At 44.4% G+C, this 26,470-nt stretch overlaps 1 protein-coding gene across 1 annotated transcript; it reads right to left on the bottom strand.

The window, feature by feature from the left end:
* Positions 1 to 24,671: 24,671 nt before the first annotated feature.
* Positions 24,672 to 26,002, bottom strand: LOC120844131 (uncharacterized protein K02A2.6-like). The gene is made up of 2 exons (XM_040215753.1): positions 25,208 to 26,002; positions 24,672 to 24,851 (listed from the first exon to the last, which is right to left on the bottom strand). The coding sequence occupies exons 1-2, from the start codon at positions 26,000 to 26,002 to the stop codon at positions 24,672 to 24,674; spliced, it is 975 nt and encodes a 324-aa protein (XP_040071687.1).
* Between the last annotated feature and the right edge of the window lie 468 nt (positions 26,003 to 26,470).

Raw genomic sequence — 26,470 nt, 5'->3', positions numbered from 1 at the left:
ATAATTCGTTCGCCTTAAAAAATGAATTTTAGGCTGGGACACGCAAAGCACGCTGGTATCTCCGAAGCACTTCGTGCTCACTGACAGAAAGAGCACGAGAAGCGAGTTACAAGGCGATGCGAACAAGCCCGATAACGCTATCACGTTCCACTCTTTAAGACGAAGCTTAAGCGTCGTCTTGACACGTTCGTGAAGTTTTCTCTGTTGACTCCGGTTTTAAATTTCTGCGAAGTTGCCTCACAAACATCCGCTTATTTGAAAAAGAAGCCTACAAAATGCCTCTTTCATAAAGTGCTTTTCATGCTGGATTTTCTTCATAATTTGACGCTTCAAAAAGGCAATAAAAAACTTAGCATTCTAGATACGTTAAATACGGCCAAAAACAGGTTTGGAACAATAAGGCTTGGTTTTTGTACTCTAGCCCAAATGAAAAATTGCTGGTTTCGATGGTGGTTTAGGAGCACATTCGAAATTGCTGCAATGTCAGGTTAAGTATCGAGGTATGGGGCAATAACTGTAAGGAAAACAACAGGTGCCCTACAATTTCTAACTTGTCACTGGCCATAGGCGAAATCAACAGGGAAGACAATTGGATAGAAGTATAGTGAAGTTTATTGAGTATTATGAGGATAAAACAGGGTACACAACTGAAATATTTATCCGCCTGAAATATAAACAAAAATATCGTTTTCTGAAACGACACACTTCAAGTACTCAAGCATTGTCCTTCGTCCATGCAACTGTGACTCATTTATAAACAATGCCGAGGGCTTTCGAAAGCTGTTGGGAATATGTAGTGTCCCTGAGAAGTGTAACACCAACAAAAATTGTTCAAGACGAAAAATAGCTCTTGTGCATCGTGGTTGGCACGTTCATGAATATCCAGGGCCACCTATCAGAGCTGAAGCTTGATATTTAACTTTTGCAAGAAGCTGTAAACCAAATGCGCATACGTGGATTCACTAAACAAATAACTAATATTTGTATATCTTAGTATTCCAGTCAAAATATGGTGGTCTTTAACGCCGCATCCTAGTGTCGACGGTAGTTAAAGGGTGTTTAAGATAAAAATTATTCACAACCCTATAAAAAAGTGTTGTAAGTATGCAAACAGGAGGGGGATTTTTCTCCGATTCGCCCGAATCGTTTGCTGGGAACCTCCCAGCAAATGTCCACCCGCTAGCAGACGGCCGGAAGAGCGCAGCGGCACAGTGAGCACAATTGGGAATTTATCTCGGCCTCAGGGTGCGCCGAGTGCTGTTTCAGCTCATATTGTCCGCGATAGTACACACACGGTGCATAGTCCGCGCCTGGTGCTTAGAATATCTCGTCAGAGACGGCACACCTTGAAAAATGCCTGCTTTCTTGGCTCACAAAAAAGCCTATGACATACATAAATCATTATTAACATAGTTTTTCATACACAAAATCCGTCTCGTCTAGTCGTAATCAACAATATTGAAAAACAAAAATCCCGCATAGTCCGCACCGCCTAAAATTTCAACTTTTAAAAGTGTAGCCCGGAAAATATGGTACATTCCTGGAAACGTTTGAAAATATGCTACGAAACAAACTTTATTCAGCGAAGCAGCAGTTAAATGCTGGCAGTCGTGGATAATTTTTGCAGAGAATAAAAATTGCCCTAATAATGGAAACCTATCATGTGTCACTGGGGTTTTCTTTGATACACAACATTTTCCTCTTGAAATGTCCCACACAGAAAAGTATGAATCAAGCCCCCCCCCCCCCCCCCCCCCCCAATATTTGAAAATCTTGCATGTGGATTGGACACCTTGAATCTGAAAGAGAAATGAAGTTTTCATAAATCCATCCAACTGAATATTGTCACGAAAACTTGACTAAAATTATGTGCAGTCATCTGCATAGGAGACGTTTATCCCGGAGATTTAGTCTAGGCTAGCCTCTTTTCGTTTTCAACTGTTTTGCCCCTCTTTGTGACGAAATCTCGTGACACATTATTGTTCAAACTCGCAGAAAAAGTACCATTAATCAACAGGAGCAGGTCTTAGTAACTGCAACCTAGTGCATCAGTGAAGTGGAACAAAATGCCTGGTAATAAATCTACGAGGCCTTTGTCCAAGTCGTGCCCTGACGTTTCAGTTCCCTACTGCTAAGGCAGGCTGATGCAGGAAGCGTGTTCAGATAATAATATAATTAACACCGTCGGCACTATAGTCGCACCGGTCCGCGACTTCATCCCAGCGAGGACCTCCAGTCTCAGCTGTACGCGGGCGACTTATCTCTTCCTGGAATTATCACCCTATGCCCGCACGATCCCCGACACGCTAATGATGACGTGGACGAGCCCGATAACCTATCCCACTGTGTGTGTGTAAAACTTTTATTGAGCCTGCAGGGCAGTAGCCCTTGACTACCGGACGCGGCCTCACGTCGTCGCTAGCACCCTCCGAGAACTTTGCCTCTCCAGGAGTGCCGCGATCTGCTGGACGGCCTGTAGTTGTACCTCGTAGTTGTCGCTTTCGGTGGCGTCTTTAGGTTCCGGTGGAAGGTCCGCCTCGATATGCGCAAGCGTTGCCCTGTCGCTTTAACATAACTTACACACGTCGTCCTGGAATAGGTCGGGGAGAATATGCTTCCCTATTACTGGGGTTAACATGCATGTTGTTTGTAATTGTCGAAACACCACCGCCTCCTTCCTCGTGAGGTTGGGGTCGGGGGCCGGTAGTAGCTGCCTGTCTAGCCTGAATGTCCTAAGCATTTTTCCATACTCACGAGGTTCGTAATGTGATGACTGGCTGCGGGCTCGGTCTCCCAACGCGCGAGCCATGGCGTCCGCCGCCGCATTCGCCTCCTCGTGAGCAGGGTACCATTTAAGTGTTACTTTCCCGCAACACTTATTGTCCAGTGTCCTCGCTGCGGCCTGACTAATTTATTTATTTATTTACCCTCAAGGTACATAGTACATTTCAGAGGGGAGTGAACACAAACAAATGGTGGCAATTAAATCAGTCAACTAAGGGTGCTGTTACCAAGTGCTTGATTAAAAAGAGAAACGTCAGTGATAGAGGCAATTGAAGCGGGAAGGCGGTTCCAATCTGTTGACGTACGAGGTATGAATGACATACTGAATGCGTTAGTGTTGTAACTTGGTATGCCAACCTTATGAGCATGATCAAGGCGAGCTGAGCGATAAGATGGTTCGATCACTGACGCATCACTGACGTAAAAGCGAGTTGTGATGGTAGATTTTATGAAATAAGGAGAGACGAGCACTTTTGCGGCGGGAAGATAAGTCAGGTAATGACAGAGTTATTTTCATGGATGTTACACTGGAAGTACGATGATAGTTCTATAAGATAAATCGAGCTGCTCGATTCTGAATGCTTTTTAATGCAGTGACAAGACAACGTTGGCCGGGATCCCACACAGATGAAGCGTACTCCAATTTAGAGTGGACTAGACACTTGTACATTATAAGTTTTAGCGATGAAGGCACTTGAGAAAAATTGCGTTTCAAGTAACCCAACATACGATTGGCATTACCAACAACATGCTCAATATGGGTATTCCATGAAAGATTAGAGGTGATATAGACGCCGAGGTACTTGTAACTGGAAACAGGTGATAGGGGTGCATTGTTAATGTAGTATGTAGGACATGCAGTGTTAGAGCGCGATACTCTCATGGACTTTCATTTATTCATATTTAATTCCATTAGCCAAGCATCGCACCAGCGAGCAATGTAGTTAAGATCTGTTTGAAGATGAACAATGTCAGATTGGTCAGTGATCTTGCGATAGAGAACGCAGTCATCAGCGAACAAGCAGACTGGTGAAGAAATGTTAAATACTAAATCATTAATATAAATAAGAAACAATTAAGGGCCAATGACGGAACCTTGAGGCACCCCTGAATGAACAGACGCTAAAGCAGAATTGTTGTTGTTAACACGTACAAACTGTAGACAATTAGTTAAAAAGGCATTTATCCAATCAAGTATGTGAGAGTCAATATTTAAGACGCGGAGTTTCTGAAGCAGTAGAGAATGAGAAACTTTATCGAATGCCTTCGAGAAATCTGAAAAAAAACGCAGTCAGTATAAGAGCCAGAGTCAAGAAAGCGACGAACGTCATGGGTAAAAGAGACGAGTTGAGTTTCACATGAAAATGATTTTCTGAATCCGTGCTGAGCCGATGTAAAGAAGTTGTTAGATTCTAAAAAGGTAGCCAAATGAGAGGGGAGGATATGTTCGAATATTTTGCATGGAACACTCGTTAGTGAGATAGGACGATAATTACATGGATCATGTTGACACCTGACTTATGCAACGGAACCACCTTCCCGATCTTCCAGTCATTAGGCACAATACCAAATTCGAGGGATTGGGAAAATAGCTGATGAAGTATTATTGACGAATACATTTTGGTGTTTTTTTAGAAATTTTGAATTAATATCATCAACACCCGTAAATGATGACATCTTAAGGCCATTTATTACATTTGAAACGCCAACCACATCAAAAACGACAGAATTCATGGGCAAGAAATCATGCACTGGTAATGAAGGTACACTTACATTACTCTGAACAGAAAATGACTTTACAAAAACATCATTCAGCACAGAGGCACACTCGTGGGCTTCAATTTTGTGCCCATCAGGAAAGATTAGAGATATATCACCGTTATCACTACTGTTTACAGTGTTCCAAAACTGCTTAGGGTTATTCAAAAGCATAGAAGGAAGAGTGGTATTTAAAAAAAAACATGTTTCGCATCTTTAACTGCTTTGTCATATTCCGAAGCGGCTGAATGATACGCTGCCCAGCGAACATCTGTGGTATTAAGTTTTGCTACACGGAATAATCTTTTCTTTTTGTTGGATAGCCTCTTTAAAGTTGTACTGTACCATGGCGCATTTGCATGATTGCGAACTACTTTAGACTGTATGTACTTATTCGTTAAAAAAGTAACAATATTTTTAAACATACTTCAATTTCTTTCAACTGAACGATTAAGGAAACCTTCTAGGTAGCCTTCAAGAAATAGACACAAATCTCTGTTGATCGAAGTAAAATCAGCCTTGCTGTAGTCTCGAATAGTTTTTACTGTTGATAACGTTGAGCCCTTAGATGCATGAACCGTGAAATGTAGTACAGAATGGTCACTAAGGCCAGGCAAGTATGATATCGATGAAAAAGTGTGCGGGTGAGTGGTAAGCACTAGGTCCAACAAGGACGATGACGACGATGTTACTCTTGTCGGTGATGTGACTATTTGATCTAAATTAAAGTCTGAACATAACGTAATAAACTCGCTAGCTTCAGTTGGAAAGGGAATACAAGAAGGATAGTTATCAGTCCATTTAATACTTGGGAAATTAAAGTCCCCGTCAGAACGATAGGCGAGTCAGGAAACCGAACAATAAGTTGGTTAATAAAATCATGCAACATACTTGAAAACATGGAGTTATTCATAGGAGGGCGGTAACAAACACCAAATAACCATTTTTTTGTAATTTAAACAAGCACACACCCAAGTTATCTCAAGAGCACAAACACTCGGCACATGATAAGAAACAACTGTGTTGGCCACCGCCAACAAAACACCACCACCCGATCTGTCAATCCTATCATTTCTGTAAATATTGTAATGTTTCTGACAATGGAAGAGCTTATTATTATAACCTTTTTCCGAGAGCCAAGTTTCCGTCAAAACTATTAAATTCGCATCACAGGAGTCGACAACTGAGCACAAGTCATCACGCTTTGGAAACAAACTTCTAATATTAGTAAAAATAATAGAAATGTTCGAGCTGGAATCAGGACGTTCACCACCCCTCTCCGACTGTTAAGAAGTGGTAGCTGGACCAGACACAGCTTCGGCTGCTGGCTGAGCCCCATTACATTCTCGTTGAACAGCAGCATAAGGAAGCAGCTCATAGATGCTATCGTCGGCCGCATTGTACGCAAAACATTTACCGTTTAAAGATAGCTTGTTATAACGAAGCTTAAAAACTGTCCCCTGGCTTTTTCCGTACTCAAGCAACCGTTTCCTTGCAAGCCGTGTCTCAGGGGAAAAATCTTCGGCTACTGAAACAGGGTTATTTTTTAGTCTGGCATGGCATGATAGTATATGATCCTTAATTTTGAAGGATTCAAACTTTACAATTACGGGGCGAGATTTCCCACTTACAAAGGCCCCCAGCCTGTGGGCACGCGCTATCTGTTCGTGGGAGATGGTTATATTCAAAACGTTCGATAAAAAAGACAATACCTTATCTTCAGATTGTGACCACGTTTCATTAACGCTGTCATCAATACCATGAAAAAGCAGATTATCCCTTCGTGGCCTATCTTTCATATCAGACAGTCTGGAATTTAAGTTCCGGTTATCTCTTTCCATACGCTGGATGGTATGATGAGCTGCGACTAGCTCGCGTTGTATGTCATGGAAAGCTGCGGTTTTGGCTTCGACTGTCGTCACTCTTTGAGCAAGATTAGTGACAGAATTCTGAATTGATTTCTGATTTGCTTTAAATTCATTGATAGAGGCAATCACAGTGGCTTGTCCTTTCTCGAACTTCAGCGTACGAGCGTTAAGGCTTTGTAATAACTGAAACATTTCATTAAATTGTTTGACCTGTTGTTCGTTCATGGGACCCGGGTTTACCTCAACATCTCCACACAGCATTAAAAGTAACACTCTAAACGACTCAAGACAGGCTTCTGGGCATGGAAGTACGACTGTGCAAATACAGTTCGATCTAAAACAAGGGTCAGTGTCACGCGTACTAACCTGCACAAGAAGAACGAAAAGGTTTACGATCCGTATCGTAGCCGTGCACCCATGCCCCCTGGCGGACAGCGATGATGCTCCAGGCTTTATAGTGAATCCAGGCGATGGTCCCGATGACGTTGATGATGTTGCCGTTTCAACGGATAGCCGCTCGAGGGTGATGATAGCATTGGCTGGCTGAGATGGCAATGTGGGGACGGCAAAAGCCTGATGCTGACGGCAGTTATCGAGCACCGGCCCTCCCGCGAGCTGCACAAGAAGAACGAAAAGGTTTACGATCCGCATCGTAGCCGTACACCCATGCCCACTTTTGGCACGTGATTCGTGTGTGATTGTGATTCGTCCTGCCATGACCTTCACCTGTAAAGTTATCTCGTAGACGCCGCACGGCCGTACTTGCGGGGCGGACCCGACTCGTTGGCGGGGAAATTAACCGCTTTCTGGGCGGAAAATGCGGGTTGTTGAAGCATCTTTATCGCTTCTCGACTCACCGTGTGAAATAGTTCTCGCACGCTTTCTGTCCTTCTTTAAATCTTCACCGTACGCTCGAAACACCTGCGACGTAATGCAAAGCTACGAACGTGACCGACGCGACACGACCATGTGTTGTATTGCGGTGGCGCTACCATCGCAATTTTGAAGCGCCCCCTGGTTGGGCGAATCGATTCTATTGCCGACTGCTCATTTCAATTGCGTTTATTTGCACATCGTAGACCGTCTTCCACCATCTGACGGTCACAAATACATACTGACATGTATTGACCGGTCCACCCGCCGGCCGGAAGCGATACCCATGTAAGACGTCACTGCTCAAACGATAGCGAAGATTTTTGTGGCTGGTTTGATATCCCGCTTTGGGGTACTGTCTTTTGTCACTAGCGACAGAGGCAGAGAGTTTGAGTCCGCATTGTTTCGCGAACTTTCGGCACTTCTTGGAACAACATGAATTCGACCGACTGTATACTGCCCCATCAGCAACGGCATCATCGAACGCTTTCAAGGAACCCTCAATTAAGGCTTCACAGAAAGCTCAGGAGGATCGAGTCGGAACGCGCTACTTCCCATGGTGTTTCTCGGCCCCCGTGCGACACATAAAACAGACATCAACTGCACCCCGGCCGAACTTGTCTATGGAGGACAGCTTCGCCTTCCAGGAGAATTTACCAGCTGCAGCCACAAATATCCGGAAGATGATCTTACCGATTATGTGACCCAACTTCGAGTGGTCATGCCTGCTCTACAGCCGGTGGCCCTGCGGGCGAAACGACCTAAACAATCGTACGTTCCTGAAAACCTCATCACTTCCACCCACGTATGTGTTAGTCGCGACGCAGTTCAAAAACAGTCTCCGTACGACGGTCGTTTTCGTGTCATTGACCGCCACAACAAGTATTTCCACCTTACAATCAATGGATGCAACGAAACCATTTCAGCGGATAGGCTGAAACCTGGATTCATAGACACCAACCAGTGTGTGAACCTGACTACATCGAACTGTGCTCCGCACTCAGACAAGCGACACTGCTACCCTCATTGGAACAGTGACTGCCACGCACACTACATTCCATACGAACACAGCTCTAACCTTTACGCCTTCTTTCTTTACCCCCGCATTGCCAACCAATCAAAAATGAAACAACACCCACAATCCCCATGACATGCCACAAAACCCCTCGTAACCGGCGTCCGTCCGTTACCTGGCATCTCAACCTACTCGCAAGCAGATTCTAACCTCGACCTCCTTGCTAGGAAAAGCCCACTCGGGTGGTAGAAAAAGAAGAAGGGACACGCGTGCAAGGGGGCAAAAAGAAAACACACCGACGGGACATCTCTGCGATGTATACTGATATAAATATTTCACATTGTAAATAGTCTCCACGGTAAATAAATTGAAGAGACCTCTGGTTTTTTCAACGCTATCCACTCTCAACAAAAGGGTGGTCGTAGGGTACTACACTTGGGGTAGTCAGAAGCCGTCACAGATATCGCTACCCCTCCCCCCCCCCCCCCGCCCTTCGCTATACTAACAACCCCATGGGCAGTCACACGGCACGCAATCAGCAGGTAATCACAGTGAGCACCCCCAAAAGCAACATGGCGGCTGGCAAGCGACAGTGGAGCAATACGAGTAAGGCCTAGCGAGCTGGACTGCTTTTTGCTAAAATACGATTCTCAAGTGCGTACGCCCGTTCGCTGCATTCCGTGCGCAAAAAGCACTCCGAAACGCGCCTCGAAGCACCGGCACCGCACCTAATACGAGTAGGAGCGAGGATGTGAGGGGGGGGGGGGGGCGCATTCGAGGGGGTTTGATTGCTTTCGCGAGGCCGGCTGCATTTATTTCGCGGCCAGAAAACATTCAAAGAAGGAAACAAAATAGCGACAAATGGAATGATGTCTTTATTGAACAGAGCATGTGCTTGCTGTGCTTGCCGCAAGTGATCCGGCGTTTTCGGTTGACAGCGGCGAGGCGAAGCATCACCGATTTAAGCGGCGTCGGTTCCGATCGTTCAACGCACCTGCTCACCTGTTAGCATTCGTTATCCACTTTCAAGTCCCTGGTAATCCTCACCGCGTCTGTGCACGCACTTGGCGCTATTCACCGCACGGAGCACCCATTCAACTGGCTATGGGACTGAGGCCGAGAACCGAACAAGACCGAACCCTTTGTGGCTGCTACATGGAGCCATGGAACGCCTCCATGTTTTTCACCCAAATAAGTAGACACATAAACGCGCGACTCCTCGAAACGGGCGGCGACACGCGCCACCTAACGGACAGCGCTCAAACTAAAGAAAAAAAGAAACCAGCAATTCTTGCTCTGAGCGCCTCGCCACACAATGCCGTATGTAAGTACATATCCCACGCCACACTTCACTGATACGGAACAAACAGATGTCACAGCATTTTATACATCAACGCATTCAGAAACAGCACAAGATACAACATCACATATTGACACTCTACATTCCTGTACACACGTCTAGTCGACACCACCAGCTTATAGACGCTTTACACACGCGCCAAATTACAGCCGCCATTGCTGACCTTCTCTTGTCTTAGCGAGATGCCGAGCAACTGAAACGGTAGTTGCCGATCCTCTGCAAAGGCCGATGCTTCAGAAAAGGACCCAGCTTTGAATATAATGTGGCAATAACCTGGCCTGCTGTGGTAATGATGAAGTGAAATAAACGAAATAAGAGGAAACAAAAACTGAAGGTCAGTTATTGCGGCGCCCATGCACAGCTGCTGCAAAGCGTCTATATACTTCTGTATTTTATGTGACCGATTAGGATGGTGACCACTGTCATATTTTGCATAAATACGAAAAGACTGTGCAAGATTTAGCCGTATATATTCTTTTCCCCTACTGCCCTTAGGAAAGCGCTCGTATCTCTAATGTAGGGCCATTGCAAAAGTGAACTGCAGGTTATAAATAAATTTGAATAGTTGCTACACGTCACATTTTGAACAGTTTCGTTTTCTCGCTTGCCTACACTTCAAGTATACAGAAGCCTGTTTAATTAATTGTATTCATTATCGAAACCAATTTCTGCAATCACAACTTTCTGAACACACTGATGCATTTTCTTTTCTCTTTTTACATATCCAGACTGACTTTAGCGGCGGTTGGGTACAGGTTGAGTACACTGAGCACGCGCAGGTCATTTTAGCGAAGCCCGTCCACCGGTCCTCCCCGAAGCGTTGTTTCAGTTTCCTTCTTTTCGCTAAATATCCGTTCTATGCGCTCGCGCTCGCGCCAAGAGGACAGTGCAGAATTGCTGCTTTCGGGCCCGTGCCTTCACCCTGCTACGAACGCTAAATACGTATGCTAAATTATCTAAATCCTGGTTGAGACAGTAGTGTTTGACTGCGTGCGTCTGACTGCGTTGCGGCAGCAAGAAATCAGGACATCCCTGCTGCTTATATCGCGTGCCAAGATAATTCCTTGAATTGGATTCCACGCTTGATACGAAGCACAGACGTGCCGGTGAGTGGCTTTCGGTTCTCGACGCAACGCTGTCAAACGCTAGTGTCTGAATCGGCCTTGTTTGAAGCCTTTTTTTATCGAGTATGCTCGATGAAATGTGCCAAATGAACCAGAGAAGGCGAATCATGTACCTCGAGACAGAGAAATAGTGAAATACACGGACATGATCCCAGATATCTGTGTACGTTCGTCCTGTCGGCCTCAGTCGTGGTGTTCAATGCTTCATACTTCACTGCACTTGAAAGTAAAAAAATTGGGTACGACAGGCGCGCAAGTTCGGCGGAACCGAGGAGGCCAGTTGCAACTGATCTGCACGCAGAACTGACCGATCACACCTTTATTGAGAGCACGCTCTTTACTGAACCGCACAATAAAAGACGACGAGAGTATCTCGTCCGGCGAACATTCCAGTCAACACACACCTGTGTGTAGCTTCCTGTGCTTTTCGAGAGATTTGGTTAAATTCCTCGAGCACGACGCCAGCTGCCAGCTATTTACTGCTGTACATGGTAAAACCCGCGACGGCACCAAAAAGGACAACCGCGATACTTTTTATCTGCCTCGGGTTTTAGCAGGTGCCTACCAAGGTTGCCTGTACTTGTTTGTTTTCTGCCAGTTTAGGCAAACTGAGCAACACGCTTGTTTCGACCGGTTCAAATTTGAATAGATGATAACCAACGCACAAAGAAAACAAGTTTAAATTACTTTTTGAGATTTTTGAAGTGACTTTTACTATTGAACGACTGCATGCACTTGAATCTTCAATTCAAGAGTTTATAAAACGTGACTACACCATGCTTGTCACCTGCCAACATGGTGCTAACTCTCAATGGCTCGAGCCCAGTGGGTAGTTAAGTAAGCCTGTGGGGTAGTTACAGCGGTCAAAACGCACGATGACAAAGGGGGGGTGCTCACTTTTTCTTAGAGTGTATACCACTTGTAGATTCCAATTTTCAGCTTATGCGTAGTGAAGAACGCTGCTCAGTTTTAAATGACAACTTTTCGAAATCATTTTTGATCCTCCTTCTAGTATTGTGCTTCAGGCTGTCGACGGTTTGCGTCGTGAAATAAGAAGCGACCTAAGGGGACTAAAGGGTGGTGGGAACTACTGCCGCCAATGCTGTGACGATCTGAAAAATGTCGCAGGCGACATTAAGACATTGGGGATAGAAATACAGAAGCTGACAAGACAACAACCAAGAATTAAAATCTAAAAAACCGCAGCCTAACCAATAGGCTAGAAAAAATGGAACAGCGTCAAAGAGCAAACAACCTCGAAATCAAAGCAGCGCCGGGAAAGGGTGACCCCACCGCCATTAGGGAGTTGTAGTGGATCGTTTTCAAAGGCCCGGTACCGCTACGAGCGCGCGCTTCAGAGCATGCATCGAACTGGCAGCGCGAGCCTGAAAACGCGATCTACTAAAACTCTCTATTTTGTCAAACGAATCGGGAAACTCGTCGGTCAGCTTATTACCGACGCGGATATCGACAATTGACACAACGTGCCCACACAAAAACCGGCGGAAAAAAAAAAAAAAAAAAAAAAAAAAAACATCGTACGGTTTGTGCAACGCAGCAAAAAAAAAAAAAAAAAAACTCGCTGCAGCAAAAATGCAAAAAGAAGCGTGTGACGAGCTCTGATCTTGCTGTTGCTGGAGCGGCGTCTTCAGTGTACGTACGTGAACACTTGACACGACAAAACAAACGAAATCTGGGAGCAGCCATCGCTAGAAAGCGCGAGGTAGGTTGGACATTTGTCTGGACATTAAAAAGGAGGGTATACGCGCGAAAAAAAAAAAAAAAACGAAAAATCAGCGGCTATTAGAATCACCGAGTCGGAGGACGTAGGCGAAATGACAAGGTAGTCTCGATCTACCGATGCCACTACCTTCAGGTATAATCTTCTATTTTCAATGGCTGAAACACGTTCAAACGGAGGCTCGGGCGGGTTGGTTGTTCATGACTGACAAGGAAACAGTGCAGCCTCAAAACGAGCACTCTAAAGCTTTCATGCACACAAGGGAAAGAGCCACTTATACAGCGCTGACTGACAACTCTAGGTTATATTTACAACTTTTGTGTTTGTCTTTCTTCGTGGATTAGGGTTTCTATGGCAAACAATTGCTCTTGTCTTTTTCCTTCTTCTTGGTTTTTTTTTGTTTTTGTAATAGGAAGCTAAACCGTAAAATTGCTGTACTGCTAAGTACTCTAGTTCTTGTTTGGATAACATTATGGAAGGGGTGCTGACACATTTCTCCTCGTGTCTGGCAATGTTCTCTTCTTCCATGATTTCTCTTGTTAGCTTGTCATGGTTCCTGCGTAACACTGGGCATTTCTCCAGCTGCGCTGAGCAGCCACGGTCTCGGCAGTGAATTCCCAGGTGTCCGGAGTTTTTGTTGGTGATAGTGCAGTTGTGCTCACGAAGGCGATCATTGACGAAACCGTCCGGTCTGTCCTATGTATTTGTTGTCCATAGGATAGAGGGAAGGAGTAGACCACCTTTACGGTTCAGTGTACGAAGTTGCTTTCATGTTTCTTCGTGCACTTGAGTATGACTCTTGTGGGTGTATTTACTCTTTTGCACAGGCTACGAAGTTGGTTAGGGGCTGAGAACTCGATTTCCAGGATAACTCTATTAGCTATTTTCTTTAGAGCGTGGGAAAAGTTCTGAATATATGGCACAATGATCGGTTTTTTGGCCCCGTATATTTTATTTTTGTTTAATGTGGTCCCCTTGCTTGATGTCTTTGATGAGATCGATTTTAAGCCTCTGACGACGTCTTAGGGCCGGCTCCGCAGCAGCGCGTCCGGTGCTAAGACGTCGTAAGACGCTTAAAAACCGGCCTTTTCTCTCTCGCTCTTAAGGTTTATTCACACTCTTGCAACCGAGTACGACTGAAGACCCCAGACCGGTTTTTAAGCCTCTTGAGGCCTCTTAGGACTGGATGCGCTGCAGCGGAGCTGGTCCTAAGAGGTCGCAAGAGGCTTTAAAACCGGCCTGGTCTTTCTCGGTCGTACTCGGTTGCAAGAGTGTGAACGGACCTCTACGCAGTCGCAAGTGTGTGAACCGCGCTTAAGGCACGACCCCATTGGCGTCGGGGGGCTTGCGGCGCGACGGTCGAGCCCGCCTGCTGCCGTACAGCGCCGCAGAGCCAACCGGTCCTTGCGCGGTTCAGAGCTCTCCGCTCCTTGCCGCAGAAGAGGGGAGCCAATAGGAGGTGGCGTAGAATAGTGACGTAGCGATGCCATGGCAACGCTCAAGCCGGTTCTTTGCGCGTCTTTCACGTTCCGAAGGACGTAGCGTTGTTTCGTTTCGTCTGCTATCCCTATTTCCCCCAATGCCTTCCCCAACGGAGCGGTTCCTTATAACTGTGCGGCTGTTTCCCTTTTTATATGACAAGATGCAGCCAGGCTATCTAGATAGGGACGCTAAGAAAGACCGCTGGGGAATTATAGGAGAGGAATTCCGACTTACAAGTGAGTTTCTCCGTGGCACTTGTTGCATGTCGTCTGTGTTGTGCCGGAAGTCGTGTTGATTTTCTGACACTCTCGAAAGTATCCTTCATCTTTTGCGCACCGCTGGGGCGGCAAAGTAGTGGCCTGTCCTTCGGTGTTACGGTAGAACCCACTCGGCCGTACCTAAAACCTGCGCCGCCTTCCCTTCAGAGCGCGGCCACGTCGCAAGATCAACGAGCAGGCTAGGATAATCACATTCACGCTGGTCACCAGGTCACCATGGACACCTAACATGTAGGCACCGAGTGCGGTTTCGATGCTGATATATGCGAAAGTTGAAAGCCAAAACGGAAGAATCTAAGATTAGACGACGAAAGAACGGAAAACTCGACGGGAGGCGCGTTCGCGGTCGCCCTTGCTGTCACGTGTCGCCCGCAAAACGGAGGCCAATGTGGACTCCTCGCATTGGGTCGCCGGACGGCCGCGCCGTTCATGCTAGCGTGCTCAAGCCTTTAGGCGCCCGTTCCCGGCTTGAGCGGCGCCGGCGTCGGCGTAACCGCAAAGTCACGTGACCCCCCTATGTCACGTGACCTAAGGGGGCTGGCGTGACTTCGGGAGTGGGGTTATGTGACCCCCCGAGGACGAGTAAAAGGGGGAGGAGGGAGGAGGGGATGAAGGAAGAGGTTGAAGGATGAGGGGAGGAGGAGGGGAGGAGGAGTAGCAGATAGAATGTCAAGGTGAAAAGGAGGGACGAGCGGTATACCCTCCCCTCAGCACCCTTCCATCCTTCTCCTCAAGAGCTGCGCTCAAATTTGGCGTTACAGGGAGCTGTAAACGGCTTACATTTTTTACTGTATATAATCATGATCTTCCCGACTCCACTCTTCGATTGAGTTGTTTCCTGATGACTGTAATCTTTATCGCGAGATAATCAATCAATCTGATAATGATCTGCTTCCGTCTGAACTTGAGAGCATTGCTAACGGGTGCAACAAACGGCTGTCTTTAAACACATGCAACTGCAAGATCATGACTCTCGCACGCCTTTCAAATTCCTCTGAAACCTGCGACTACAAAGTTAATGGTACCTCATAACAGTATGTCAGACCATACAAGTACTTAGATGTTCACATAACTAATAGCTTCTTAAGGCACACTCACGTGCACTACGTCAAAAAATACGACAGTGTCAAAAAATATGATATTGAAGGGTTTCATTTATATAAAGAGAAACAATGATCAAAACTGACAAGGTTTGTTGCTCAGCTTGCATTTTATTACGAACCAATTTGAATTAGCGTTCCCCGGAACTTTTGCTTGAGGTAGAAGCCATTCTCCGATGTTGAGAGTCATCGTCCAAGCTACTCACGACTCTCCATGTAGCTGCACACATGATTATGAACAAAAATATGAATAGTACGGAGCCCAGTAGAATGAATGTTCCTGTACTTGACTCTTCTGGAGGAATCGCCGAACTTTGCACGGTGGGCGAAGTTTCTGGTGCTCTTATGGCTGTTCCGAAAGATTGGCTGGATGGTGTAGATTGTGAAGTGGTTTCGGTGGTGGTAGTTTTCCTTACTTCAAGTGTTATACTTGTGGAAGTTGAAGTATGGGACGTTACAGATTTTTTATCCAGCTTGGTTATTATAATAGAAACGATCTTTGAAAGGTAGCTCACTCGGCTGTAATTGTTCCAGTACCGCATGGCCATGAAAAGGCGACCACCTTCGACACCTAGAAACTCCCGGGGAACGGCAAAATGTATGTCCTGGAATCTTCAGTTGACGGTACATGCAAGAAGAAATTAGTGTGAAACGTATATCTTGATATTTTAGGTCATCGCTTTATGACTGGCCTGCATACCAAGCAAGGCAGCGTTGTATCATGCCAATCAATAAAATGCGAATTAACATATTTTAGTTAGTTCTTGAACGTATTGGGACGCCTATTCTTTCCTCTGATTCCCGCCATGCCGCATAAACGCATGGTGAGGATGGCGTAACTGTCAGCCCCCTATATATCTTCAATTAAAAGAATGTCTTGGTCTGCTGTGTTTCCTAAAACAATTTATGCAGAGTGTTTCACCACACGCTGGTCGGAGGTTTTGCGCAAACAACTCAGTATCCTACAAAAAAAGTATTGATGTCCTACCAGATGAGTGTAAAAAGCACGGCGGTTCTCTTCAGCAAGCTAGCTTGAAATGCATGATTCCTGACTGCATGGTGCATGTAGGGAAGGTCTCATCTCTCATTTGCAAATTTAAAACCTCTGCCCTTGTCGAACGTACATAAATAAGAGCAACCTTAGACACTAATTAAGAACACTAAACGTAAAGGGCGACATAGATCTAAATAGACGAAATGTTAGCTGCGCTTCCTTGAGTTTTTGTTGTAGCACTGTATTCACGCTTACTTATGTACTACATTGCGAATATTGTGGCTGCACAATATTGGCATTATAGTGCGACCAGTAAGAGTTCAGTTTATCAGCAATATAATTCATGTTTGCCTGCTAAATTCACACGTATATTTTTCGACATAAGTCATGAAACTCTAAAACCAGTTAACGAATCTGTATTTTTGGCAATACAAAGACGCAATATTCCTTTTTCTAATGAAAATAATCAACGTCTTACCGCCAGGGGTGAATCGGGATCAACGATCCAGTCACTACGTTGTCCCACGTGATCAGAGTGGCCTTGGTAAAGTTGCTTTCGAGCATTTGGCCGTTATCACTTATTCTTAGTTCAATGAAGGACGCTGGCAACAAATTAACACAATTAATGGTGGGCTACATGATTATGTTTACCCAAAACTTAGTTCCTGTTTCTGGGTACGACACTACAAACTGCAATAGTTCACGAATACTGGTATCGTATAACAATATCTAAAGATAAGGACCTTAAACCAAAACGTGCGTCAAGTATTAAGCCCACATGCAAACAAAAGCGTAAATAGCTTTAATCGGTGGTAGTTTAGGGTTTTTAATACTGTCTCCCTTTTAAATATCGCTTTCTTCAGGGTGGTGAATTTTAACAGGGTTTCAAGTCAACTTAGTGCTCATTCGGGGGGGTCTTTTGTTTTAGTTTATGATTATTTTTCACAAAACGCTGAATTACATTGGAAAGGTTACGTTGAAAGTCGTAGGGAAGATCAACTTTGTTTACTGCCAACATTATTGTTCCGAGTGAAAGTAACGCGCCCGCGACGCCATTCAGATATTACGCTGTGGAACACTAAAACGTGCTGTGAGTTTATTCGTGCGTAAGCATCTGAATTCGTTTCCCAAGTAAAAATGGAGATTTTTATGCACCAAGAATTCTAGACAGGCAAGAAAAAGTTCAAAGCCACGTCAGACAAGTCAGACATTACCACTGAAAACACCTTTCTGCAAAGCGTTTCAAGATTTATCGTAAGTTTTTAGTTGCATCCGGAGCCTTAGAACTTTTGTAAGCGGAGTCTCTACTATTTGTTCCCACACCAGCTCTCGTAAGAAAAAAAAGTGGTTGGGAAAATAAAATAAACGGCACAGTATCTTTATTGTGCGCGAGGGAAGCCCTTGCATTTTATACTCAACGGAAGCTTTTTTGATAAACAATTATTTATAACAAAATCCGGGCAGAGTATAATCTGCCCACTAGCTTATTGTATTGTTCGGTCACTTTCTTCTCCGTCCTTGTATTGGAAGACTTATCTTTCTTTACTCCAATAACGGCAGTACGGCTCATTTCGTCGTATTGGGCACACCCTGCATGGCAAATTGCAAGAAATATTACAATATGTGTTCAAAAGGCCTGATAGGGTACAATACAAAGTTTGATTTTTCAAACTTAAAACAAAATTGAACATAACCTTTTTCAAATGCTCTTGAAACTATCACAAAATGAGTAACCCGCCTACATTTGAGTGACCATGAGAAAGATGGAAGTTCTTATTTTTAATAAAAACCTGTACGAACGTTCAACATGCGTATATTAATCATATTGAATAATCTAAATTTTCGAAAATATTTTAGTGCGGAGATACGTTTTTTTTTGTAAGTTGAACGATTTTACATTAAGTCTCATGTGTTCGTGATCGAGTTTTACAAAAATAATGATTCGTAAACCGTAGTGTCGTCGACTTGCATTGTCATATCACTGTTTAATGTGTTCTCCCGACGCTTGCGTGCCCTATGTTATTGCTTGGCGCCCTGGCGAAAAGCCTGGAGCGCCGCTGCTGTACGCGTTCACTTTATCGTTGTTCGTTCTTGGCAATTGAGCATATCCTCAATAAAGCAGTGAGCCCTGCTGCCTCGGCGTCTATCCTTACTTTCAACGACGTAAAATAAGACACAAGAAATGTGTGACTTATTTTAGTGTATGTCCTGCACAAGATATATTAAGCCAACAAAGACAAATGTTTGTGTTTCAAGACCACTATAAATACCTATTTTCAGCATGCCGCGAAACGCAAATTCAACCTGAAGCTATTTTTAAATTTCTACATTTTTCACATTTTTCATTTTTTTTTTTTCATTTTCATTACATTTTTCACACACAAAAGTTTCGATGCGGTCCCCCAGGTGTTTGAAACAAAACAAAATTATATTTTCGTAATAGTTAAAATTGTCGATCAGACATATGTTTCTTCGATGATATCTGAAAACGCCCACTAATCTTTGCTTACTTCTAACTGCCCCAAATCGTGGTAGTAAACTTCGATTACTGCGCAAAATATAGTTCAGTGGGAAATTAAAAAATACCTATCTTTTAGACAGATATTTACGAGTGACCATTGTTTTTCGAACCATAAGTCAAATATACTGAAATTAGGCACTATATATAGCACATCAATGCACTACCTAGATTTCAAAAATTAGGTCGAAAGTATCGAGTGATAACAGTTGCTGCCATATTTGAACTTGAAATTAATTTGCACAAAAAAAGGAACATAAGAAAGTATACATACCTCTCTCTTTATCTCCATGTGCTCCCATGCTAGTCCAACCCAGTGATACTACTGGGTTGTTGCGATTAATTATTCGATCGCCAATAACTTTGAGATCCCTGATAGCGAAAGGAACGAAGTTGATCTTGGGATAGCGTTCTAATACCTGGAATCCTCCACCCGGCAGGAATTTAATTTTGAATTCTACTGTTGGGACTGGGTTCTAGGTATTCAATAGAAAAGAAAACACACCATAAGAAAGTTTTAATAAAAAAACAGCTTATTTCATACACATGCAAGGGCATCTTGCTTGTTAAAAGGTGAACTCATTCTTAGACGAGTACAGCTCCTACAAACCTTCCTAAAGATCACGCAGTTCTAGAATACGTCTCTTTTACTTTTTAATGCGTCTGCATTCTTGAGCTATCTCCCTCCCTTTCTCCCGATTTAGTGGACCGTTAGGTCCTCCTTCTTTTGTTACCCCGCTAAATCTGGTGGTAAAATTGATGGCACATGATGTGACGTCACGGGACCTAATGACAAATGCTGGTTCTTCACTAAATTTAGCGGAAAATTTGGTGTCACGTGACCTGTCTTCACGGGACCTACAGTCAAATTCACGTGTCCCGCTAAATTTAGCGAAACATTTACGTCACGTGACTTTTGCAGTAACTCAGACTCCCCACTAAATTTAGCGGAAACATTTACGTCACTCTGCACCAATTCAGTTTCCCCGCAAAATTTAGCGGGAGAATTGATGGCACGACCTATGCACCAATTTATATGCCTCGCTAAATCTGGCGGGAAAATTGAGTTCCTAAAAGGGAGTATTTAATAAAACATTTCGTCGCCGTATTCACAGCCAGCTGCATCGTGAGTTTCATGACGAATGTTATTGCCATTCATAGACAACCAACAACAGTGGTTCCTGCAGCCAATGTTTTTATCTCCCGCTTGTGAAATTCTATAAATTTTAAACCTGTGTAGCTTGACATAAATCTGACAACGAAACATATTACGTAAACTTTGAATGAAAAGTATCCTTGGCTAATATATATAAATATTTGTCTGTATAGAACTTCTTTGAGAGAACACATTCCAATTGAACTAAGATCTTTTTCAAGGGATCGTAACAAACTTAGTACTTAATAAAGGATGGCAAAACAGCTGATATACAAATATTTTAGAGAAAAAATGAAAAGCAGGCAAGTATACAATAGGAAAAAAAAACACATCATATACTGAGCCCAGTGTTTTATGCAGTTCCCAATGTTTACACTTTCCAACAAATATTCCTTATGGATGATCGTTGAATATTTCAATTTTCATCTACACTCGCAGTCACCTAAAGAACAAAAGTAGAATGCGGCTGTTGGCCATGCGCTTTTTGGTTTTAACCAGTGAATCAGCGCCGTAACATGTTGATTGCACCGCTGCCCGCTTCAGAGGGGTTGGGTTGTACATTTTAATACTAAACCTAAATCCCCGCTACCACAGCTGCACACCCTAGAGGAAACCAACTGCAACATCTCATTTAAGTAAAAGAAAGTACACAGAGTCTGCATTACTTCAACAAAAATAAATTATTCTGAAAATCATAGAGGACCGATCGTTTAACTTAGGAATATTTATCAATTTTACTAAGGCATTTGATTCCATTAACCAAAAATTTTTTTTTAGAAACTCTACAGCTACGTAGTCTGTGGCGTAACTCTATTTACTTTTTTTAGCTCTTGAGCAACGTACGCAATGACTTGTGGTCGATGGACATGCGTCGCCTTTTCTTAAGGTAAGATGTGGTGTCCCCAGGGTATAGTGTTCGTGGGGCATTGTTATCTAATATTATAAGGTTTAATTCATCTTAAATCGTTAAAAAAATGATAGGTCCTAAGAAAATGCTCAAAAATATATAATGATGAAAAATTTGTGACTAGAACAAAACTGCAAATTTGTATCACGGATTCTTCTGAAATTCCGCTGAGCAGTGCCACCCACGTGCGACATTTCTGGTGTCCGTTTACTCGACCTCGACCGTGACACTCGACCTCTTGACGACAGCGTAAGACCAAAGTCAGACGTAAACAGATTAAGTAATTGGTGTAAGGAAAACAGGCTCCGTCTGAACCGTTCACAATACAAAGTATTTGCATTTCTTCGGAAAACTCAAAATGTAGGTTTTTTCTTTTCAAATTGAGGGGGACATATTGACTCGTGCAACGAAAATAAGAAACCCTGGTGTTCTGACGAAAATAATCCATCGAGAAGGGGAACCCCCCCCCCCCCCCCCCCCCCCCCCAGGGGGACGAAGAACAAACACAACACTCCAAACGCTGCAAGGTGCATCATTCATGCCCATATCGCTTGCACCTTTGCATCGAATCGCATTATCAATGTCGGTGCTATATCTGGTTCAAACACAAGATTTCATGTTCACGTGAGCAATAGGATTTGCATGTCTTTACGAGTGTTCGGCCTTTTGTGTTGCCCGACAAGAGGATTCAAGAAGCCATGCATATTTTAACACTTTATTGTTCACTGGGCCGCTCACAGCTAAGCTATGCGTGGGTGGTGCAGAACGGCAACTGTAAAACCAATTCACTGAGAATTAAACGGGTGCGAAACAAATTCATCTGATTTTTTAAGTATTCCTATTTGGCTAGGGATGAAGAAACTTTGGACGATAAAACTCTTTTGGAATGTGTTAGATTACTTGCCCCACGTCAACGTAGAGAGAAAGCGGATTTTGTAATTATTATGCACACACTTCACGGACTAATTGACTCCCCAAATATTTTATCGGAAGCGAGCATTATGAACAAAAAGTAAGGGCGCAAACGAGGTGGTGTACATTGCACATGGTTGAAAAAAAACCGAGACTGCGGGTAAACGACACAACACTAAACGACACAACACTTTTAGTGTTGTGTCGTTTACCCGCAGTCTCGGGGTTTTTTCAACCATGAGCATTATGCTTCCAACAGTACCCACAACACTCAATTCACCTTTTGATGCATCCAAAAAATTTAGTCATTTGTGCCCAATTCTTAAGTTATTGGACTGTTACAACGGTTGCGCTAACAAACTGGGCATATCTGACTCCAGATGGAAAAATTACCACCGCTGAATCAGAAACCTGTTCAAAGTAAGGCGGAGCTGAGGGGTAGTCAGATATTACAGTGAATCACACACGAATTTTTAATCTTGCCTGTAACTTTGTAGACACCTTGTTTTACTCTTGAAACTCATCTAGCCCACATGTTACCACAAATTTTTAATTGCCCGATAATAATTAAAAATGGCACGAGGGCTACATAAAATATTTTCGCGAAAATTTGTAAGCTTACACTTGCTGTTTTCTTCTATCTGGGTCATGTACTCTCCTCCTACATCCACATACAATCATCTTCATGCGCACGAACACTTTAACTTCTAGCATAAATAGTTACTTTTCTATTTTATGGGTCGGTAATTCTGATCTTTGTGTGTCCTTTTCAAGTTTTAATTTTCATATATTGAATTTGAATGAGGGTGTGATCATTGTTTTTGAGTGTTTGGATCGCCAGCGTGGCAGCACCAAGACCGACTGGTTGCTCCTGGAATTCCAATAAACCTATTTGCTTGATTGATAGATTAAGATTTTTAATGCGAAAGCACTGACGTCATCAGCTTTGAAACCGCGCCAAACGGCGGCCAAACGTCTTTCTCCAAGTGAAGCCGCGATCTGATGGCTCCCAGCTTTGAACCCGTGCGAAGCCCCGACCTTTTCTACGAAGTGGACCAGCATGAATAGCAGACCTTGTTTTCGGAATAGAGGGCCAGTCTTTCCCCCTCGTTGTTCGTTCGTATCATTTTCGGAGTTGTGAGCGGCAGTGGTCGACCGTGGTGCGGGGGAATGTGTTCGGTGCTAGCCCGTCGAGGCTTCGTTGGTGGCGGACTCTCCTCTCGTAACCCGGACGTCGATCGAGTCTGCTCTTCGTTCAGCATTATGTTAAAAAAATTCCGTGTGAATTACCTCTAAATCGTCTGCTACGTACACTTTATTTCTTGAATATGTTCTCTTTGTTTCTTTTGTAAGTAGTAAACGTTACAGGTCGAGCTACCGCAGTACACTGCCCGCTCCGCTGTAGTGCGTTGGCTACGCAATCAGGCTCACGACGTCTCTATCGGCCTTCGTGGTGGTCATGCACGGTGTTGAAAGCTTTCAATAGTTCATGGACTGGCTTAGTGGGTACAAAAGCTGACATTTCGGTCGATCAAAGGCGGCTTCCGACGTTCTACGGGCGGAGACCAACAAGGAAGCGAGCTTCAGGCTGAGGCACTCGGAGTAGTAAACAAACTCTTACCCAAACCCACGTGCACAAACCAAATCACCGGCGCGAAGCCCGTTAATATTACGAGTCATTTCTTTTCGCGGTGGGTTCAAGTGACAGACGTGAATATCACGTTTCTCCGTTGATTTGTTTGTTGTAACGCTAGGACTACGGGGCCTTGGACGCCTCACCGGCGAGAGGCGCCATCTTGTTTCGAAAGTCACTGACGTCACGTCAGCGTCGCGTTGTGATTGGTTGCCGCTTTGCCGTTCATGAAAGCGGTTCGGAGAAATCGCTCTCGAAGCGGTCGGAAAAATTCGCTCCAACCACCCGATCCAAGCCGATTGGCGGTTGAGAACGCGCGATCCGCTTCGCTTTTGCGGATCCGCTTCCAGTGTGAACGCGTCATTACTGATGTTTGCGGATGACATCAAGCTTTTTATGAGTGTAAACTCTCTGGTTGGCTGCCATGTTCTGCCGCATGATGTATCACGCTTTGGCCGGTGGTGTTCGGTGAATACCTAATCGTTGAAACCCCCCAAAACAAATGTTTTGTCTGCAGGCTTCGCACTGTAGTTCACAAACATTATACTATAGAAGACGTGGCAATCAAACGTGCATCTGCTGTAATATACCTTGGCGTTATTTCCATAATGCATACGGATTTACTGCTCACGTGTCGTTTATAACTGGTAAGCGACAAGAATGTTGCAAGTCATATCTCGTATTACTAAGCAGTTTAGGAGCCCGGCTTCCTCTTTTCGTTTTTTTACTGCCCTAGTTAGGTCTAGGCATTAGTTAGGTTCTGTGGCGTGAAATCTGTTAGATCAAAACGCAGGTAATACCATTGAAAATGTGGTACAAAGACTAATCCGTATTGCTTGCGATCGCTACTTTCAATGTCACTATTATTATAACTCTACTTTTCTTCCTAATAAGGTTTCGCTGGTACCTTTTGTACGAAGCAGCACGCATCAGCCAGAATGGCGATTCGGAATGAATGCTCTTTATTCTCTCGTGCCCCGTGTCCGTCGTGTCTTTCTCTTCTTCCAATGGTGCCATCGTTGGCTAGCTGCTACATCTCCTTTGTCAGAAAAAAAAAAAAAAACTAGTTTAGAGATTTGTGTAAATCTAAATATCGTGGTCATGCCCATATCGTTGTGGTAGCCTTCTATCCCTTGTTCCTCTTCGAATCAGCGGGCGCGGCTCAGACTCAACTTGACCCTCGTTTACTGGCTCTGTAGCCTCGGAGGTCGTCTTTTGGGGGGATTGTGCCACTGGTCTTAAGTGTTCGCGTGTCCTCCGAAGCACTTGGCCTTCCGGGGTCTGAATGTTGTAGGATCTTGATGTAGAATGGCCCACTACTATTGCAGGTGACCAGGTATGCTTGAGGCTGTTGTAGACGGTAGTTTGAGAACCTGTTTCAATATCTGCTAGTGCTCTGGAGGACTTGTCATAGCTAGCCTTCTGTTGTTGCCTTATTTTTGTGAGGCGTTGTGTGACGGCTTTGGGCGGTACGATAACAGGTAGGTAATGTTCAAGCCTGGCGGGCAACAGCGTTCTTGTATGCCGGCTCATCAATCTTTGTACTGGTGATTGGAGGACCTCGTCTCGTGGAGTGTTGCGCCATTCAAGAAGTGCATAGTAAAACTCTTCCGTGTTCGCACTTTTTCTCAGCAATTGTTTCGCCTGCCTCACGGCTCGTTCGGCCATGCCATTTGATCGGGCATGGTAAGGGCTTGAAGTTACTTGCTCGATCTTCAAGTTTTCCAGGAACTGTTTGAAGTCGTGGCTCCCAAACGGCGGGCCATTATCACTTAAAAGTTTTGAAGGGAGTCCGTGTGTTGCGAAGGCCTTCAAGCAAAACTCTTTAACTTTGGAAGCTGTGGTGGTTTTCATTTCTTCGACCTCGAAGTAAAATGAGTAGAAGTCCACCATGATTATGAAATCCCGTCCTTGATGAGTAAAGAAATCCACACTAACATACTGCCAAGGCAGTGCTGGCACCGCATGACTCAAGAGTGGCATCTTGACATTTCTTGGCTTGTACTTTTGACATATGCTGCAGTTGTCGTACTTGCCCTCGATTTCAGCGTTGATTCCTGGCCAAAACAGAATATCTCGAGCTCTTCTTTTCATCTTCTCCTTGCCTGCGTGTGCTGCGTGCAGCAGGTTGATGATCTTTTGCCTAATAGCTGTAGGTATGACTAGCTTGTTGGATCGGAGTACAAGTCCATCTTCTTCATGGATTTCCTCCCGGTATGACCAAAAAGGCTTTCCAAGTTGCGGCACTTGGTCTTTCTCTTCCGGCCATGCAGTCCGCGCATACTGACGCAGCAGTTGCAGTTGTGCGTCACTTGCGGTTGCCTCTCGGATTTCTTGAAGGCGGTCTTGAGTAACTGATATGTGCTCTAGCGCGTTTACTTGGAACTTTTCCTCTTCTTCCAGTGTTTCCTTAGCGGGAAAACGTGAAAGTGCGTCCGCTAGCAGCAGTTCTTTCCCAGGTATATGCTTCACTTGCAACGAGTATTTCTGGAGAGCCATCTTCATTCGTTGTAGTCTCATCGGACATTGGGCTTTTCTGGTGTGTAGTATGCCAACACTGGTGCTTTTGTCAAGGCATCCCGCAGGTCTTCAAAGCTTCTTTGCTGTTGTTCTGTCCATACCCACGCGCTCTCCTTCTTCAGCAGTTCCCGCAGCGGTGCTGCTCGCTCCGAAAGTCGTGGTATGAAGTTAGAGAGGTATGTGATCATTCCAAGGAATGTTCGAAGTTCCTTGGGATCTCTAGGTTCTTTCACTTCCAGGATGTCTTGGATCCTGTCTGGATCCACGGTGATGCCGTCTCCGGTTAGTACTTGCCAGAGATAACGAACTTCTGTCTTGCCAAATTGACACTTTTTCGGGTTGAGTCGTAGGTTCACATTTCGACAGCGTTGGAGCAGGCGCCTAATGTTTTCATCGTGTTCTTGCTGGGTTTTACCCCAGACTAGTATATCGTCCATCACAACTGCT

Source organism: Ixodes scapularis, unplaced genomic scaffold (genome assembly GCF_016920785.2).
Source record: "Ixodes scapularis isolate PalLabHiFi unplaced genomic scaffold, ASM1692078v2 PGA_scaffold45__5_contigs__length_3442486, whole genome shotgun sequence".
Classification (NCBI taxonomy): Eukaryota; Metazoa; Arthropoda; class Arachnida; order Ixodida; family Ixodidae; genus Ixodes; species Ixodes scapularis.
This window is presented reverse-complemented; position numbering and strand designations above follow the sequence as displayed.

Bases quoted from the DNA above. Each gene is read 5' to 3' on its own strand.
- LOC120844131 (XM_040215753.1), bottom strand. From the start codon at position 26,002: ATGGCTCTCCAGAAATACTCGTTGCAAGTGAAGCATATACCTGGGAAA. The intron at 24,852-25,207 runs GTAACTTCAAGC...CGTCTACAACAG, and splicing joins AAAACTTGAAGATCGAGCAA to CCTCAAGCATACCTGGTCAC.